This window comes from Pempheris klunzingeri, chromosome 19 (genome assembly GCF_042242105.1).
Source record: "Pempheris klunzingeri isolate RE-2024b chromosome 19, fPemKlu1.hap1, whole genome shotgun sequence".
NCBI lineage: Eukaryota > Metazoa > Chordata > Actinopteri > Acropomatiformes > Pempheridae > Pempheris > Pempheris klunzingeri.
In genome coordinates, this window is record NC_092030.1 from 21,139,029 (window position 1) to 21,157,471 (window position 18,443).

Sequence of the window (18,443 nt, forward strand, 5' to 3'; positions counted from 1 at the left end):
AAACTCAAAGATATTTAACTTATCATCATATCAGAGAAGACATTAGAACATATTCTCATTTAGAAGTGGAGGGGAATGTGACACCAGTGCAGTTTTATTGTAATTTGATTACAATTGTTTATTGATTGTTTATTTAATCATTAATCAGGTACCAAAATGATTTGTGAGCAGTTTCCCCAAAGTGTCCAGAGTTTCATAGAGTTTAGTCATTAAATTAGCCTTTTTGATATACAAGCTTTTCCTATTTATCCATTTAATGTGGAGAAAATGCCGGTTGATTACACTGTATTAAACAAAAACAGATTTATTTAAGGCTCATTTCAGATAAATCTGTATAACTGGTGAAATTATCTCAAACATTATAAAGTAGCTTCACATCTTGTGCTCTATTCTTATCAAAATTCAAGTACTGAACAAAAAGCAAACAGCTACTATACTAAACGAACATTATTTGTATGAGTGTGACTGACAGAACGGTGGGACTGTACAGTTTGAAACAAAGTGCTCATTCAGAGAGTAGCTGTGAGTGGAAGCAGAACTGTACGAACACAGATTAAAGGAAACATGCTATGCTGCGACTTCAAGGACAGCTCCAGTATTTACAACTCCACGGCCCTAAGTTTGCATATTTTAGTGTGTGTGACAGCATCATGGAAAGGATCCCTACAGAGAGAGACCTGGAAGATCCTTTTGGTTTAACCACAAACAGCACACACACCAGACTACATTCACTAAAACAGGGATTTTAGCTCACAGGAAGTAGGATTAGTTGTCATTTTACCTCGCAGGACATAGCACTTGCTGCTCTACTGCTGCCTTTAAGGGTGAGGTTGTTGGGGTTATTGTGTGATTTTTGGTGTTTTGAAGGGATAGTTTGGATCCAACATGGTATTTGCACAACACACAATAACACAAACTAACTAACTGATGGAAGCAGCGGTAGACCATTAACTCTTGGTAAAATTACTGATTTTATTAATGGAGTCTGGTGTGTTTGCAGAGAGCGACATAACAGCTGTTTCTGATTAAACAAAAAGGATCTTACAGGTTTATTTCTTTTAATGGATGTACTTTGATGGGGTGCAGTTGCCCCAAAGGATTTAGCTGAGGCAATCTGCTCGACCAGTTCCAAAACTTTTTGTACCTGCTGCCATTTCGAACCCAAAATATGTTAAAAAAAAAAACAAGGCCCCAGTTTAAAACTACTGAGGTTATCCTGTAAACGGACAAACAGAACTGCCTCCATGGGGGTTTTCTGCTACAGTGGATGGTTCCTGGTTGTACTTCAGTGTCTTAAAATCAGTCTCAGTGCGTTGATGGTGCTCAGAGGGTGGTGCTGAGGAGCTCTGATTTCGTGTAGCCTTCATTGGACACCAAGCTTTGTCTGCTTTCGTCTGCCGCATTTGAAGAATGCTGTTTGAGGAGAGAAAGATTCAGCCTTCGCACAACAACAACAACAACAACAACAACAACAACACGTGCTCTTCTGGGAAACCGTAGACTGAGTTCTTACATTTCTGCGGAAGATTCGGTTCAGCAGGCTGCGTTTGGGGCTCCCGGGGGACTGGGACCGGGACCAGTCAAGGTCTAGAGATCGAGATCCCTCTGGTCCAAACACATTCAACTCCCTGAAACATCCCGTGTCTATTATCTACAGAGGAGGAAGAGGAGGAGGAGGATGAGGAGCTGTGAGTGGGTTCTGTCTGAACAGATGGTGTAACCTACAAGTGGACAAACCTCGTTTTGCCATGTTATGGGAACGCTGCCAGTGTTGAACTTGGAGTAGAAGTCGTTGTCTATTTGGTTCAGAGTGACTCCCTTCACTGAAGAAAACTCATCAATGTCGTGCACATCGCTGCAGTACACCTGTCTGGGCTGTAGGAGCAAAGTCAGACCAGAAGTCAGCTTTCAACTGCCACCTCCACAACGTGAGCATGAGTTACTCGTATGTTGAGCTTTTAACTGTAAAACATTATGAAGTTCAAATTAGCGCCACCTCAAATAACTTAAAGGTTTAAAATGTTTGATGCCACTGAGTTTATATGCCAGCAAACGTTATTCCTGTCTCACAAAACACAGGAGTTGTTAATTATTTTATCCTAATTCCTGCGAGGTAAAATCCCTGTTTTTGTGAATGGAGTCTGGTGTGTGTGCAGAGATTGATATAACGGCTGTTTGTGGTTAAACCAGAAGGATCTTCTCCTTTCCATAATGCTGTCACACACTTAGAATAACAGTCTGAACAACCCAAAGGTAGTTTTATTAATGGCCTATTATAACAAATCTATAAACAGTTAATAAAGGTGTTATTAAACAGCAATAAGGCCATCAGTCAAACTGGTAAAAGTTTGTAGTTGGTGCATAATTTCCTACTATTCCTAAAACATAACAATGTAATTTGGTACCAATTACAGAGAAAATAGAGATAGTGTTCCATTAATATAATGATATAGTACATTTCAATTGCAGAACAAGGCAAATATTACATGTTGCTGTGTTACATATATGAAGAATGAGGTTTAAAGTTTAACACAACTAAACTTAAGCTGAAATAACAAAGCTTTAAAACTGTTTACCCTCATTGACTATAATAGTATACTACTATATTTTCTTTAACTACAATTCTTATACTGTTTTTGTATTTTATTTTTATCTGAATAATACGTCTCCAGACCCGATAAATACATGTAGTTGTGCCGTTGTATTGTATATATTGCATAAACAGCTGGAGTACTTGCATCAGGTCTATAAGGAGGCTCCACGAGTCCTGCCTCCAGCATCCTGAAGTTGATTTCCCGAAAGAAACGATGTGACCGCACTTCTCTCCCCTCTGAGCTCTGCGAGCCCAGCCGAAGATTTGGGTCCTTGGTCAGCAGCTACAATACAGGAAACGAAGCGCGTTAAAGGGAAAGCTCGAAAAAATCACTATTAGTGTAAGTGTACACTATATTTAGAGTGTTTTATGGCTTCATGTTGCTGTCAGACAGCCCTTTTCCAACAGGGAACTGAAGCGCTTATATTGTACCAGACTCCATTTCCAAAAATAGGAATTCTACCTGGCAGAGCGTGGTGGAGTTGTTGGTCTAGTTGCTGTGACTTTGGTGTTTTAACACACGAGTTCAGATCCAAACTAATAATTGAAAACACCAAAGTGACACAAAGACACAAACTGACTGGTTGAGGAGGCAGCAGCTGACCAGCAACTCTGGTGTTCTGCCATTTAAATCACTCTTTTTGTCAATGGAGTCTGGTGCCACGGAAGAAAGCATAGATGGATGTAACGGCTACAGCAGCTGTCTGAAAATATATATTCAGCAGCTTAACAACTGGGCTTCTCCAGCTTATGGATAAGTTACTAAAACATCTGAACTATCCCTTTAATTTCTTCAATAATGGTGCTTTATTTGAGGACTGATTGGTGAACCTGTTGATTTTATTTTTCTGAACTTACCAAGGAGCAAATGTCTTTGACCTCGCTGCTGAAGTTGTCTCCATATTCCTCCTGCTCCGTCTGGACCCTCCTCTCCATCTCCGGGGTTTTGGGATGCTCTCCTCGGGCCCTGAATGGCGGCTGCCCCGCCGTCATCTCGTAAATGAGACAGCCCAGGCCCCACCAGTCAACGCTCATGCCGTAACGCTTGTGGCCGATGACCTCGGGAGCTGAAAGAACATGGAGGAGGTTTTTTTTTTTTTTTGCATGTATTTCTTAAATCTCTCCGTCTCATTCTTCACGTCTTGGCTCACCTCACACTTCGTACAGTGGAAATGTCATAAAATGTCGTGAGTAACACATTGACCTTTCTGCTCACGCCTTCCTTACTCAAATACACTTTGTGAAACCACCACCCCCATCTCTCAACACGGTCTTCCTCACAACACCATAAACCTTTATTAGAAAGTCAACAACGGAGGATGTTTGTTCTTTCTTAATGGCTCAAAAACATACTTAGTATTGTTTTATTACAATAATATTTTATGCCTGAGTTGTAAATCTGCTATTTTTAAACCGTGGCCCTATTTTTAGTACATATCCTGGTGTGTGAGTGACAGGTAGGTAGTAAAAGTGTTGGAACTGGTCCAGTAGATCACCTCAGCCTGCAGCAACCAAACAGGCTGCAACATGATCCTTTGGGACAACTGCACCTGATCACAGTAGGTCCACTAAAAGAGCTTGTTTGATCCACTGACAGGCTCAGAGTGTTATTCTAAGTGTGTGACAGCATCATGGAAAGGATCCCTACAGAGAGAGACCTGGAAGATCCTTTTGGTTTAACCACAAACAGCACACACACCAGACTACATTCACTAAAACAGGGATTTTAGAGAACAGGAAGTAGGATTAGTTGACACAAACTAACTAATAAGTAACAAGTAATAATAAGTAATTAACTAATAAGTAATAACAAAAAAAGTAATTTTACCTCACAGAACACAGGAGTTGCTGGTCTACTGTTTTTTTCCATCTGTGAGTTTGTGTTATTGTGTGATTTTGATGCTGTAGGGTTTAGTTTAGATCCACCAGACTCCATTGACAAAAACAGTAATTTTAGCTCACAGAACACGAGAGTTATTGTTCTGCTTTTTAGATGGAGAAATAAAATAGGTTGGAGACAGCCTAATTGATTTGACTATATTCAATTCACCACAGCTGCATGGTGCTGGAAATGCACCTTGAAATGCTTGAAAAGTGCTTGAATTTGACTTGACGTGTCGACTCTTTGTCTTGTTCACTGATTTGTTCCTGTTTAGGGTCAAAGTGCCGTCACCTTTGGCCCGTAGACTTGGGCTGGGTTAGGGTTAGAGTTATCAGGGAGATACGTACCCATGTAGCCTAGCGTGCCCACCCTGCCTCGCTCCAGGCCCCCCTCAGACAGCCTCACAGCCAGGCCCAGGTCAGAGATGCGGATGTGTCCTTGGGGGAACAAATACCAAAAAATCCACTGAACTGGTTTGAGATGCTTTCTTTTTTTTGTTGCTGATATGACGCACTTTCCCTTTTGCTCAGTCCATTCCTACTTCCCTCCTGTCCATCTTGTACTCAGATCTAAAACAGCCCCCCCCCCACGTGACAGGCATTATCTTATTTAATCACAGAAAGGCAAAACAAAGGTGGTTCCAGGCTCACAGACGTGCTGCCAAGAATGCAGGAACAGGTGTAGAGGTTTCTTAAAATAGACGGCACCACACCTGACTCCCACAGGCTTTTCACTTCCTCCACCTGCCTTTGTTTCGACACACCCACAACTCACCGGCTCTACTTCCTCCTCGAGGAGAGGAGAACGCACCTGATTGGCTCATTCAGAGTAAATTACAGAGCCAAGAATAGCCGAGGAACAAGATTTCATCACGTTCTGCTTCTATTCTTATAGTGCTGTTGCTGTGGAGCCGTTTATGGGACACTGAGACGTACCGCTGTCATCCAGGAGGATGTTCTCTGGTTTCAGATCCCTGGAAGATCAAACACAGCAGGTGAATCAGGCGTCCAGGAGAGCAGAGAGGAGGCGTACGTGGGAATGACACTGACCGATATAATATTGACTTGTGGTGGAGGTGAATCAAACCGCAGCAGACCTCAGCGGCGTAGAACCGAACCCTGTCCCTGTCCAGGCCGGGCGCACCCATGTTGTAGATGTGAAACCTCAAGTCCCCGCCGCTCATCATGGTCAACACCAGACAGAGGGCGTGCTTGGTCTCGTAAGCGTACGCCAGATTCACCTGAGCGGAGAACGAGGAGATCACAGATAAGGCTGAAATCAGCAAATCAGCAGCAGTAGAAGGTTTGTGTGTGAGGTCCAACAATAAAGACACAAACACTCAGAGATATAATTAGAAACAGGCTGAAACACCAAAGTAAGGGTCACATAAAAACCTGTTTTTAGAAGGGATTTAAAGTGTGAACGTCCTCAGACAGGTCGTCCTGGAACAGAAAATGTCACCGAATCTCTTAAACAGATTAGGGAGGTGGTGATGTTTTAGATTTTTCCTTGTTATCAATAAATCCTGAGAAAATCTCTGGAGACTCTTTGACTCTCAGCTCAAAGCTCTCCAGCTCCTACATGATATAGATGAGACATGTGTGAGGTGTTTCTAAGTGTTTAAAGACTCACATGTATATTTTATTCTAAGCAAAGGGAAGTTATTTGTCTCAACACTGCAAACAGGAGTATGTAGTGCATTTGTTGGGGACTATTTTCAGCGGCGGACTAATTTAGGGGCAGCAGGACGGTGTGTGTGTGTGTGACTCCCAGAGCAGCAGTGAGGCTCACTGAAGTGTTTTATCTCACCACAAAGCGACTGTCCAGCTCCTCCAGGATCTGCTTCTCGTTGAGCGCCATGGCTTCTCCCCTCCTCTTCTTCACGTGAGTCTTCTCCAGCTTTTTGCAGGCGTACATCATCCCCGTGGCGCGCACCTGAAAGGCCCACACCTGGAAACGGAGCGGAGCGAGGTGACGTGGTTCAGTCGACCCTCCCTCCTTTATTGCTTTTCATATTCTGTATCATAAATACTATTATGCACCAGTATATTAAGGCAAAGTCTTTGTGGTGTGAAATCAAACCTGATCCTGCTTCTGATTTATCTGCAGCACATAAAAAAACACCACACAGACGCTTTAGAAAGGTTTAAAAAGGTCATTTGAGCAGTCGTACCTCTCCAAACCCTCCTTTCCCCAGCAGTCTGTACTGTCTGAACATATGCTTGGTGATGGGCTGCCTTCAAGAGACACACACACAAACAGTTTCCACACTCAAAGCATCTGATTGTTGTTTCTGTTAATCCTCCACAGTGTAAAACATGTTTACCTCTCCAACGTCTTCCACTGCAGGAAGCGGTCGAAGAACATGCTGTCCTGGTACTGGAGGAAGGGCTCTCCACTGAGATACTTGTGCAGGTCTCTGGTCCATGAACACAGCAGAGAGGGAAGTCAGTAGGCCCCACACACACCTGTAGTATGTCATCAACCCTGAAACACACTCCACTTTGTTTAATACCACCAAGTGGAACAGATCACAGACCTGATAAGGTGGATAAACTGATGCTAACCTGTCAGCATGGTGGATTATTACTACAGATTACTAAACCCATGTTTTCTGGGTCTGAGAAATACATGGAGCCTTGCAGGACGTTAGTGACTGGAGAGCAAATATTTACTAGGTGAGCTGTTGTTCACCGATTAAATGAAACCGTCTTTATGGACTTGGCTCACATTAACCATAAACTGGAGCTATTGTTGTCACGCTGGGTTGACTACGTAGCATCCTGAAGGCTTTATTTTGTATGTGCTTTAATTTTAATTGTATTTTGAGGGGAAAAATGTTCAAAAAGTCATTTTTGTTATGTTTTTCTGGCTTTTCTTATTGTGTAAAACATCTAAAGATGGAACATCTCAGACGAACATGTACATTTTCCAACTGTATCTAATGCAGAAATGTTTGTCAGTCACATAGATGGTCAGAAAAGTGTGGACCTACTCCCTGCAGGCGTGGAAGACGTCCCCACAGGGGTCGAGCTCCAGGCTCTGGACGCAGCTCCGCTGGTGCTTCAGCACGGCCGAACTCACACTCTGGCTGGACTGAGGAGACGTGGAGGAAACATACTGAGGTGGCTGTCTGTGAAGATATCAGCGGACTAAAAGGTTGTTAGCTGCAGCATCCACATGCTTTCTGCTGGGATGTGGAGTGAATTTAAGGGTCCACAGACACAAAATACACATAATTTAATGTGTTTAGAAGCAGCAAAGACTTGTTTTAATGTTATTTAGTCATGTTGTAGCCTCAGTTTGAAGTTCTAGTCACTTTTTACACATTTCCCACCTGGTGTTGATCTTATTCACTCTCTTTCAGTGATTGTTAACATTTTATAGCTGTGATGTAGTTCTGTGAAGCGCCTCAGGTTGTGTGTTTGTGCTGCATGAATAACGCTGAGTAGTTAATTGTCTGTGTGTGTGTGTGGGTATCAGACCTGACTCCTGAGGAATCTCTGAATGATGCTCTTGCCAAAGTCTCTCCTCTCTTCGTCTGACTTAGTCTCAAAGGCGTCCTGAGGAAACAGACAGGTAGAGAAGAAGAATGTGGATGTGCAGGTCACCTCCTCAAAGCTTTCAGGTTCAGTTTCATCAACCAGCTCCAGCATGTTTTAAGTAGATAGAAGTGATGTGTTGTTAAAGTCATACTCCAAACTCATGGCAGAAACTGTCGTAAAGGTTGTTAAATACACAGACGAGTGCTTCTCACACACTTCTCCTGTCTGTAGCTCACACATGCTCCTGAATCCTGACTCTAAAACAGTGGGGTCTGATTTATAGCTTTATAATTTATCCCCTTTGACCCATGAACCAATATTCTGCCGTCTATATGTTGCGTTCAGGGTCCTACGCAGCCTGGAAAAGTGTGGAATCTGATTTCCACGTCTGGATAAGTGTGAAAAAAAAGAAAAGGAAGTAATATAAGTAATAAAAAAGTAATATAAAATTGAGAACTGAGCGACCAGATTAGTCTGAAATAACTTTACATGAAGTGATGTAGTGACCAGAAGAGTTAACAGACTGTCTGTTAAACGTCTTTTTAAACCTTTATGGCTGCGTTCATCGTCGTTTCCATGGAGACGGTGAACGGACAACTCACTTTCAGCTCTTCGTTTTACATCAGACTGAAAAATATGGAGGAAGCAATCATATGATATTCTTCATCTAGTACATGAAGGGAAAAAAACAGGAGTGCAGGAAGTCCTGTCAGTCTGCTTCCTCTTTGGGAGGACAGACAGACGTACGTCGGTGTCTGTAGATGCAGGTTTTCAGAGCACTGGCTTCATAATATGATGAAATATAGAGCCTGGTGACTCAGCTGCATTTAAAACCCCTTTATTTACATCATAAACATCCAGCTATTTGCACTCAGATGTCAAAAAATAGTCTGAAAAATTAGCAAATTAGCAGATTTTTGGACGTAAGAGCTGAAAAATGTGCAGGAAGCCTTTGTTCTATAAATGTTTTTTATGGTGTGTGATCACGTTTGAACATGTTTTCCTGGACGGGTTTCCAGCTCATATATAATAATAGTATCCATACAGTCAGTACAGTGTTTTCAGTGTTCAGTGCAAACTTAACCTCTGACACAGTTCATCTGAACACACGTTTGTCTAAAATGTCTTTTCTCAGCTTGAACTTCTCTATTTCTTACAGTACAAACCTGTGTATAATGTTTTTATCTATATTTTCTATTTCTATATCTGTGTGTGGCCTTTGAGCTGCTCCTACTAGTGGATTATCTCGTGTATAATCCCGTTTCCTACACCGTCAGTCATACCAGAGCGTCCTGCAGGGAGGTGTAGTTCTGCAGCTCAGGCCGACTCTGACAGAAGAGCCGAAAGAGCTTCCTGCCGATGGGCTGCTGCACACACAGACTGTAGTAATCCCGCTCTGACGGAGGAGAAGGAAAGCAAACGTGCCGTGAAAACACACACACACACACACACACACACACACACACTGACTTTTAGAGAACACACCTATGCTCATGGCCAGTTCCACACACTGGCTGATCTGAGGGAAGCGAAGCATCTCTTTCCACTTCCAGCTCCGGCCTTTACTCCTTCCTCCTGCAGACACAATAAAACCACCTCAGGCTGCAGTGTGTGTGTGTGTGTGTGTGTGTGTGTGTGTGTGTGTGTGTGTGTGTGTGTGTGTGTGTGTGTGTGTGTGTGTGTGTGTGTGTGTGTGTGTGTGTGTGTGTGTGTGTGTGTGTGTGTGTGTGTGTGTGTGTGTGTGTGTGTGCCAGGCCTGTCTGAGACAATAGCATAGCGATAGCTCCACTACAGTGAATGGACTATTAATAGCTCCAGGAACAGGTAAGCAGAGCCTGTGGGACCACATTACTACTTGAAGATTACATCTCAATTTCCCCAAAGCACATTTGTGTAACAACTGAGAGGCAACACAACATTTTCAGCAAATTCTTCTTTTGAATCCAGAAAAGGCTTCTGCAGAAAGTTCCCTTATGGTCGACATCACTGAGTTGAAGTGTGTTTAAGGTTACTTTTAGCTGCTGTTGTTGTTTTAATTGATTTATTTCTGTTATTTTATGCATATTGTGCATTTAAATTGTCTGTTTAATGTTTTTATTGGTGCACTTAAAGCTCTCAGGCCACTCTGGGAGAATTTAAAGCTCCTCTTTGACGTGTTTCTGATCTGTAAATGGGTTTTTGCCCCAAGGTCTCCAGAGGGAAGCCTCCCTGAGGACGAGCACTGACTAACAGGTTAGAGCTAGAGAAGATTTGTTGGAGGGGAAACTGAAAGCAGCACCGGTGTGGATTAATTAAAGGAAGGAAAGAAGGCTGAGCTGCACATGACTGGTCTGTGATCAGTTTCATCATCCCTCCTCCGTCAGCAGCACGCTGCTCAGGGAAGCCAAGACAGCGTGTCATGAAGGGTGGAGGGAAAAGTGGCTAAATGAGTGTATTAATAATGAAGAAGGAGCACCTGGCATCCACAGCCTGCCTCAACAAGTTTTACAAACACTTTGTGCAGGAGAAGGAGCATGAAGGAGGACTCTTACCTTCTCTGGCTTTGATCAGAGCGCTGTTTGCCACCATGCTTTCGATCTCCATGTAGGAGTGTGTGTGTCGTCCCGGTCTGTGTGAAACAAGTGCTTCATGCACACCAGCTCATCACCAGCAGTTGACCGAGGTGAGATAAGGAGGAGGAGTTCCTGCTGGCCGCCGGCTCACCTGCAGTCCCCGAGGCTCCCAGGTGTGAATGGAGGTGCAGGTGAGTTTGCTCCTTTTGTGCACGGGACACTCCCCTGTCACTCCCCTGTCAGAGGGGCGGGGCTGAGGGCGCTCATCACTTACTGCACAGCAACAACACAGACTGTCTGGTGTGGAGGGAACGACACACACACACACACACACACACACACACACACACACACACACCACAGAGGGTTATCTGAGTTTGGATGTGTTAAAGGGATAGTTCAGGTTTTTTTCCTACAGTCAGTGCACTCCTCGGCTCCCAGACGGACCTGCTGTGCCACCTTGTGTTTAGGGCCGACTGTCGGGGTGAGACACACAGGTGAGACACTCAGGTGAGACACACAGGTGAGACACACAGGTGAGACACACAGGTGAGACACTCAGGTGAGACACTCAGGTGAGACACACAGGAGACACACAGGAGAGACGCACAGGTGAGACACACAGGTAGGAGTTTACCAGTCAGTCTGTGTTTCCTTTCATTTCCTTTTCTTCAGTTAGGAAAGTTAGTTTTGGGTTTTGCAGTCACGTCCTGTGTGTGACGCTCAGGTGTCCCCTGTTATAACTTATATTTGTGTTTTCTCTGTTTCATGATTGTATGAAAAACAAGTTTAGTAAAAAAGATTGTAGATGATGAGATAATCAGGAGGCCGAGCTTCCAAATATTAACATGAATTTATTGATTTATCAGGTCATCATGGCGTTTCCTCAATGAGGTCTATATATATATGAATAAAACAACAGCATACTGACTAAGTTATTTGTGTTTAATGTTTCCTGACTTTTAAAATAAAGGTTTATAATTGTACTTAAATACAGAACCTGAATAAATGTAGTTGAGTTTATAAGCTAAATAAGAAGTAAGTACAGTGCAGGAATGTAATAAAACCCACAAATCATTTTGGAGGTGCAGGACGAAGCTCCATTCCATCAATATTTAATATAAAGTGTGAGAGCGACGTGGGTTTGATTTACCAGTGGCTTTATATTTGATAAAAATGTGTTTGACTCCTGCAGAAGACGTCAGACAGCTTTTAAGCACCTTTATGTGTGTGGACATCCTCCAGGTGGCGCTGTGGCTGTACAAACTGCTGCTTCCTGTGAGGTCGGCACCAGCAGACAAACTTCCTTGGCAGGTTTTCTAATGTTAACTTTATTAAAGTAGTTTGTCAGGACACTTTGGGACAACTTTCTACTTTTACTGGCACTGATTAAAGTGATTAAAGTGGTTTTATTCTTCTGTGTGTTTTGAATGTCTCAGTAAAGACGGTGACTAATAATAATAATTAGCTAAACCAAATGAAAGTGTAAGAAAAAGCTTGTGGAAATGTTTCTGTGACCTCCGACTGGATCTGTAGGATCTGGTGGCTGATTCAGTTCATCCTGTCACATAACGTTTAACATTTCAAACTGTATTTATCATCTTTCACATGCACATGCAGCGGGACGCTTCAAACGCAGAAAATATCCTAATAATAAAAAAATAACTAAATAAATAGAATGAAAACCAAATTATATAAAAATGTAAAAATAGAAATATTAAGAATATTAATGTGAGATGGAAACTAAAAAAGTAGATATAGAAGACGTAGAATTAACAATAATAATAAAATCATATGACTGATGATGTTTTTAAAGTCTATTCATATTAAAAGTGTTGATAATACATATCAAATGTGTTTATGAGGTGTGACGCTCATCGTCTGTATCATCACATGTTTTCTAATCACGTCCTGTTTATCTTAACGGCAGGAAGAAGCCCCCAAACGGCCCCCAAACGGCCCCCGCTGCTGGAGGAGAAGAGGCCGAATGCAGCTGTGGATCCAGACCTGGACTCTCAGTGTTACAGTCACAGTCTGGTACGAAGAAAACGTCCTTTTGCTCTGAAACTTCACGTCCGCTGTTTGGTTTTTGTCATTTATCGTCTTCTGACCGAACTTTAAAGGGATTTTATGTTGATTCATGTGTGTGTTTGAGTCTGTTGACGTGTTTTTATGCTCCCATAGGTACATGTGTGACAGCAGACAGCCAGAGACGCCCAGACAGGTCCTGCAGAGCCATGTGAGTCCACACTGCTCACACACACACACACACACACACACACACACACACACACACACACACACACACACACACAGGGATGTCCTGTGAAATGTGACGTGTCTCCCCTCCCATCATCACCTCCCCTCATCCTCTGCTCCTTCTCAGTTCGTCTCTCATGCAAAGTTCTGTTCTGATCATCGTCGTCATCATCATCATCATCTTCATCGTGTCTGAAGTGTTTTCTCATGAAACTCTTTCTGATTCCGGTTCCTTTCTCTGAACCTGGTGCTCCACAGGAGACTCTGTATGTAGTGGGTTGAGACTGAACCCTGCTCAGACCTGGACTTCCTGCTTTACTAAGGAGACGATGCTCTCTGCAGATTATTGATTTGTCCTCGTCCACACACACACACACACAAACAAGGCTCTAGTAAATACCAAGTGTTTGGACGCTACCTGCTGCTCCATGTCACTTTAATATAGAAATGATGTGTGTGTAGTGTAGTGTAGTGACGGCCGGTCCAGAAGTGTCTGATGAAGAGGTGAGATACAGGGATGGTTATAAACTGCAAAGCATTGTGGTCCACAGAATCTAAAAGCTGGAGTGCTCAAGAGGCAGCATGTAGAAAACATCCTCATCGTCCAAAATAATTTTCCTTTTGGGCCATTTTACGTCCATGATGTGTTTTCTTTCAGACAAGAGGAAGGAAAATGTCCAAAATACGTATTATTTTAGTTCGTTTTGTCTATTTGTTTGTAGATTTCTGATAAATTCACATCTTCAGCAGCTCATGCAGACACCAAACAGCATTTTCTAATTCATGCAGTGATTTAAAACAAAGATGCTCCTCAGTAAAAACCTTTGGCTCTGATGTTTAATCAGAATAATGCAAATTAGTTCATTTTTAATTCTATAATGGCTCAAAACTTGTCATATAAAGATATTTGCCACGATAGAAGTAATGAACAGGAGAAGCTTCTGTTCTCCAGATGCCTTTCAACCAAACGCCTGAATACTGAATGAGGTGACACTTTTCCTCACAGCGCTCCAGAACAATGAGCTCCTTCTCTGTCCAGTGGTTTCCAACCTGGGGGGTCAGTGTGGATTTAAGGAAAACCAGAAAAATGGATAAATCATTTGTTCAAAGTTCTACATTTTCTACAGACTCTTCCCTTCATTTTGCCCTTTTTGTGATTCTCCTGCTAAAGGATCCACACGTTTCTACCATTACATTATTTTAGTATTATTATTTTTAAATCTGCCAGTATTTTCCACACAGACTGCCTGTGTGAGACTCTATCTATATATATATATATATTTATATTTATAGATAGATAGATAGATAGATAGATAGATGGCCTCTTTTCTTTCTCTTCTTCTTTTATTTGTTTTTTCTCTTCTTGTCATTATTCTTGTTATATCAAATGAGATTACACTGCCAGTCTGCTAATGATAGTGTGTGTGTGTGTGTGTGTGTGTGTGTGTCTACTACGCTTCACTCTTTTAACATCTCTAAACGTATTGGTAGATAAACTCACTTCATGTATTCGTCTCTGCTCTCTGCAGTAGGCTTGTTGTTCCGACCGTTGGAAGGTTGTTATTCACTCCTCCACATTCACATCAAGTCAAAGTGACACAGTCGGAGAGGAAATCTGTGTGTTTGGCTCTTGCTGCCTCACGTTGGCAGCTTGTGCACTAAGTGCTGTATGTGAGCTGTGATGAGCATGTGTCCTCAGAAAACAGGCAACTCGTGTCGCTCTGGAGAAACAAAGCTGCTCTTTATCTCCAGTGGAGGAGGAAGTGTTCCACTGGTGGGAGGCAAAGTAGCAGACAAATACAGTCCTGCACCCCAACATTCACTCAGGTTAAAGTCCTGGTAGCTGAGTAGTTCATTGTTATGGATGTACGCGGTACCTTAATGCTGCTTAGTGGGTCCAATCTGAACTAATATATATATTCTTGGTAGTTTAATTTGTAACAATGGATCATATTTTAGAAGATATGCATTCGTTTTGTTTGTAAAATCACACTTACTGAGTCATACAGGTACTTCTGGGTTCATTCAAGACTCTTATATTCAACATTTGCCTCAGAAATGAGAAATAAAACAGTTTCTCATATCAGATTAACACATTAAGTCTGTCTCTGTAAACTGTAACACAGTCGTGTAATCAACCTTTAAGTCTGTTCTGGACTCTGCGGTCTCATAAACGCTCAGCAGTTGAACCCTGTGAGTGTTTTTCAGCTTTATTACAAGTGATGAATTCAGGACTCGTCACTGTTCTCTCTCTCTCTCTCTCTCTCTCTCTCTCTCTCTCTCTCTGTTGGGTGAACGCTGCTTGGCCTCAGGTCTATCAGGTAAAAGAGATCTTAGTCTGACAGCGACACCGATAAAGTGTAGAGAAGTAGAAAGATATTTCTCTCAGAGAGAGTAGAAGAGTAGAAGAGTAGAAGAAGAAAGCAGCTGGTGTTTCTGTCTCCTCTTCCTCCGTCACCACAGCTCACCGTTCACCATCTCAGCTCCAGACTTTTAAAGCCTCCGTTTCTGTGAAAACCACCCACGTCCCCTCATGATGGAGCCAGAGGGAAAGTCAGATGGTTGCTGTTAGTCACAGCTGTCAGGATTCATCTTCAGGGGGACACGAATGTCTGCACAACGTCCATCCAACAGATATTTCAGTCTCCATCGAGGTGGAGGGCCGACAGACGTGTTAGCATGAGTTAGCATCATGTCGCTAACTGCATGTTACAAAATGATGAACTCTGAATGTCATTTTTAATCATGCCAAACATTTCCCTGCTGGGCAAAGCGTGAAAAAAGTTGTCAAAAGACTTCTTCTTTAGGTAGAGGAGATTGGAGCCAGCTTGCAAGTTATAACAAAGTTTAATCTTACATGTAAGAGGAGCGTTTGACAGTGCAACAACATCATAGAGGTTACAGAGTAAAAGGCTCATCTGGTGAGCATATACAGTTAGGTTTTATAATGGGCGTTGTGGGTGTAGTTCTCACACATCGTGTCATCATCTACTGGCGTGAGAATTTCTTCTTGTCCTTGTAGGTATGAGGCTTCCCACCGTTGCAGAGCACACCCTCGATTGCCACTCTGTCTGGCAACGTGTGAGCATGTCCTTGGATGGCAATTCTCATAACATTCCCTCCTGTTTGCACTCACGAGAGTGCAACTTTCCACATAACATATAAGAAATTTACCTTACATGTATATCAAAAGCACATGGAGTGTAAGAGCGAAAAACCTGTCTGGCAGAACAATCAATCTTTCTGGACAGGAAAATTCTCTTACGGTCCCGCTGCCCCGGCGACCGCACTATGGCACTCCCAGAGGGTCACAATAATGTCAAAAATTAACTGCACACAAACGGTACACAATGAGAAAAATAGCTGTTGTCTACTCTGGAAACTTTGAGTATGGGAACATCCGTAAAAGAACAGAAACTGTCCACCTCCAGGCTGGTCATCCCATCGTACCTGTGAAGTGGACCTGCCCCTACTAACTAATCATTATTTCCCTGATAGACGAAAACAAAGTAAAACATGGATGCGAATATGGGAACATATCTATTATCACCAAACAGTATCTTTTTCCTTCAATTTTTGTTTAGTTCTATGAAATCCATACAGACAATTTGAAAATAGTAGGTTACTTCAGGAAATGTACCTTGTCTTGGAGTAGTTTTGATAACCATAGATTGTAAATGTTTTATTTATCACAGATACCATCCCTCCTGTTGAGACATGTGAAATCCCATGGATCAAAAATAGCTGCAAATCTAAAATGATTCTGCTGACTGATCATTGTCATGTTGCCACTCGTCATCCTCCTCATGATCCCCCTCTGTGTTCTGGCCCTCTGTCCAATGTCCAAATTTGCCACAATTGTAGCATCTGCCGTCCCCTCCGTGTCCTCGTCCCCATCCTCGTCCACCTCCTCCTCTTTGATCATTTCCTCGGTAACAAACATCATAATATTCATCAGTGGGAAATTCATCACAGTCATCAACAATAAAAGTGTCATTACTTTTAGCTTTAAGTTTCTTTTTCTTTACATTCATTTGTTCCTCACCATGTTCTGCATGATCTTTGATGGTTTGAATCCCTGCACTCCTCCACCCTACGAGGTGCTTTTTAATGTTATTGCAGATTTGTTGATGCATTCCAAGCAGGAATGCATTTTTTAGCTGTAGGTTGTAATTACTCGTGTCTGCACAGTCTACAGGTATACCACTGTGAGATGCAAAAATCTGACTCAGCCTATTGAAATAGACTAGCACTGTCTCCTCTGGTCCCTGTTTGCACTCTAACACTTTAGAGTAACAAGCCTGTCCTCTGTAGTGTTGGACTATTCTACCATACAGTGCCTCTGTCCTCTCATTGTATTGCACATGTCCGAACGAGATGGGTGCATTATTTTCGAAGGGGTCCCATGTCCCCTTCACCAAACACCAATCCTGTTTCACAACACATCGCAGGACTCTCTCAGTCTCCACTGTGTCCAGCCTGAAACTGTCACACAGTCTCTTTATCTCTGTTAGGAATTCTTCTGAATTTAATTTGGGATGGACGATGCCAGCAGCAGCTTCTTTTACATCTGCATCAGTCCATGGTCTATACACTCTGACAGTGGGGGGTTGATTACTCTGTCCTGCTCTGGGATTTGGCATTTCTATCATAGGAAACATTTCTGCATCTTTAAGTCCTAGATTAGGTACTGGTGGTGGTGTTGGACTGAGGTAATGTAAAGGATTGTATACATTACCGCTTCGGGTCCGGTGTGGTGTGTCCACCCCGGACAGAGATGGTTGTGCAGTCATGGATGATTGAGGCAAGTGGTGGGAGGCAGATGAGGAGGAGGACGGTCCTGGAGGTGAGGACTTTAAAGTGACTTTCCCCAGGAGAGGCCTAGACAGCAGAGGTGGTTGTTGAGGATCCGAGTATGGCGGTAGACTTGGGAAAGGACCCAGGGGTCTGTATTCGTGGTCCTCTCGCTTATCTCGGGCAGAATACAACACAGGATAAAGGTTAGGAATTTTCATGTCCCTTTCTGCTTCCTTCTCCTTTTCTCTCTGTCTCTGCTTTTCCTCCCCCTCTTTTTTCTCCCTCTGGCGCTGAAGGCCAGCTTGTTTGAGTGCTTTGTTTAACCACACCTGGGCTTCTGTGAGGCCTTCCTTTCTTGCTTTTATCTTACTCCCCTTTGTATTTGTTTCAATCTTTGCCACTAATTCTCTGCAATCTCCTACTTGCAGTTTTCCCTTAAACTCATATTTATTTTGCCATTTTTTCAAATATTTTACATTATTTTTTTTTCCTGTTTCATGCGCTTCGCATCCCCTTCATACTGGACCTCGTCAGGTCCCTGACTCCGATAACAACTGCTGCAGCAATTACCCATTTTTTTTCTTTTTATTTTTTAATTTTTTCTTTTTTCTTTTTTTTTTTCTTTTTCTTTTTATTTATTTTATTTTATTTTTTTATTCTTTTTTTAATTTTAGGGAAAATTTATTTATTTCTCTGTGAGTCCCTGACTCCCTGAAGTCCCTGACTTCCCGACGTCTATTATTGTTAACTCAGGCGCTGAGAGATTAGTTTTTTGTCGTCCTTCTAAAGACGCTTTACCGTAAGTCCCTGACTTA

General features: G+C 42.5%; 1 protein-coding gene across 1 annotated transcript; it reads right to left on the reverse strand.

Annotated features, from left to right (window-relative positions):
* Positions 1 to 990: 990 nt before the first annotated feature.
* Positions 991 to 10,654, reverse strand: grk5 (G protein-coupled receptor kinase 5). The gene is made up of 16 exons (XM_070850280.1): positions 10,552 to 10,654; positions 9,506 to 9,595; positions 9,304 to 9,416; positions 7,961 to 8,038; positions 7,471 to 7,571; positions 6,802 to 6,894; positions 6,649 to 6,712; positions 6,285 to 6,425; positions 5,525 to 5,715; positions 5,411 to 5,448; positions 4,823 to 4,912; positions 3,452 to 3,660; positions 2,739 to 2,876; positions 1,738 to 1,875; positions 1,514 to 1,651; positions 991 to 1,413 (listed from the first exon to the last, which is right to left on the reverse strand). The coding sequence occupies exons 1-16, from the start codon at positions 10,601 to 10,603 to the stop codon at positions 1,324 to 1,326; spliced, it is 1,764 nt and encodes a 587-aa protein (XP_070706381.1). The 5' UTR covers positions 10,604 to 10,654; the 3' UTR covers positions 991 to 1,323.
* Between the last annotated feature and the right edge of the window lie 7,789 nt (positions 10,655 to 18,443).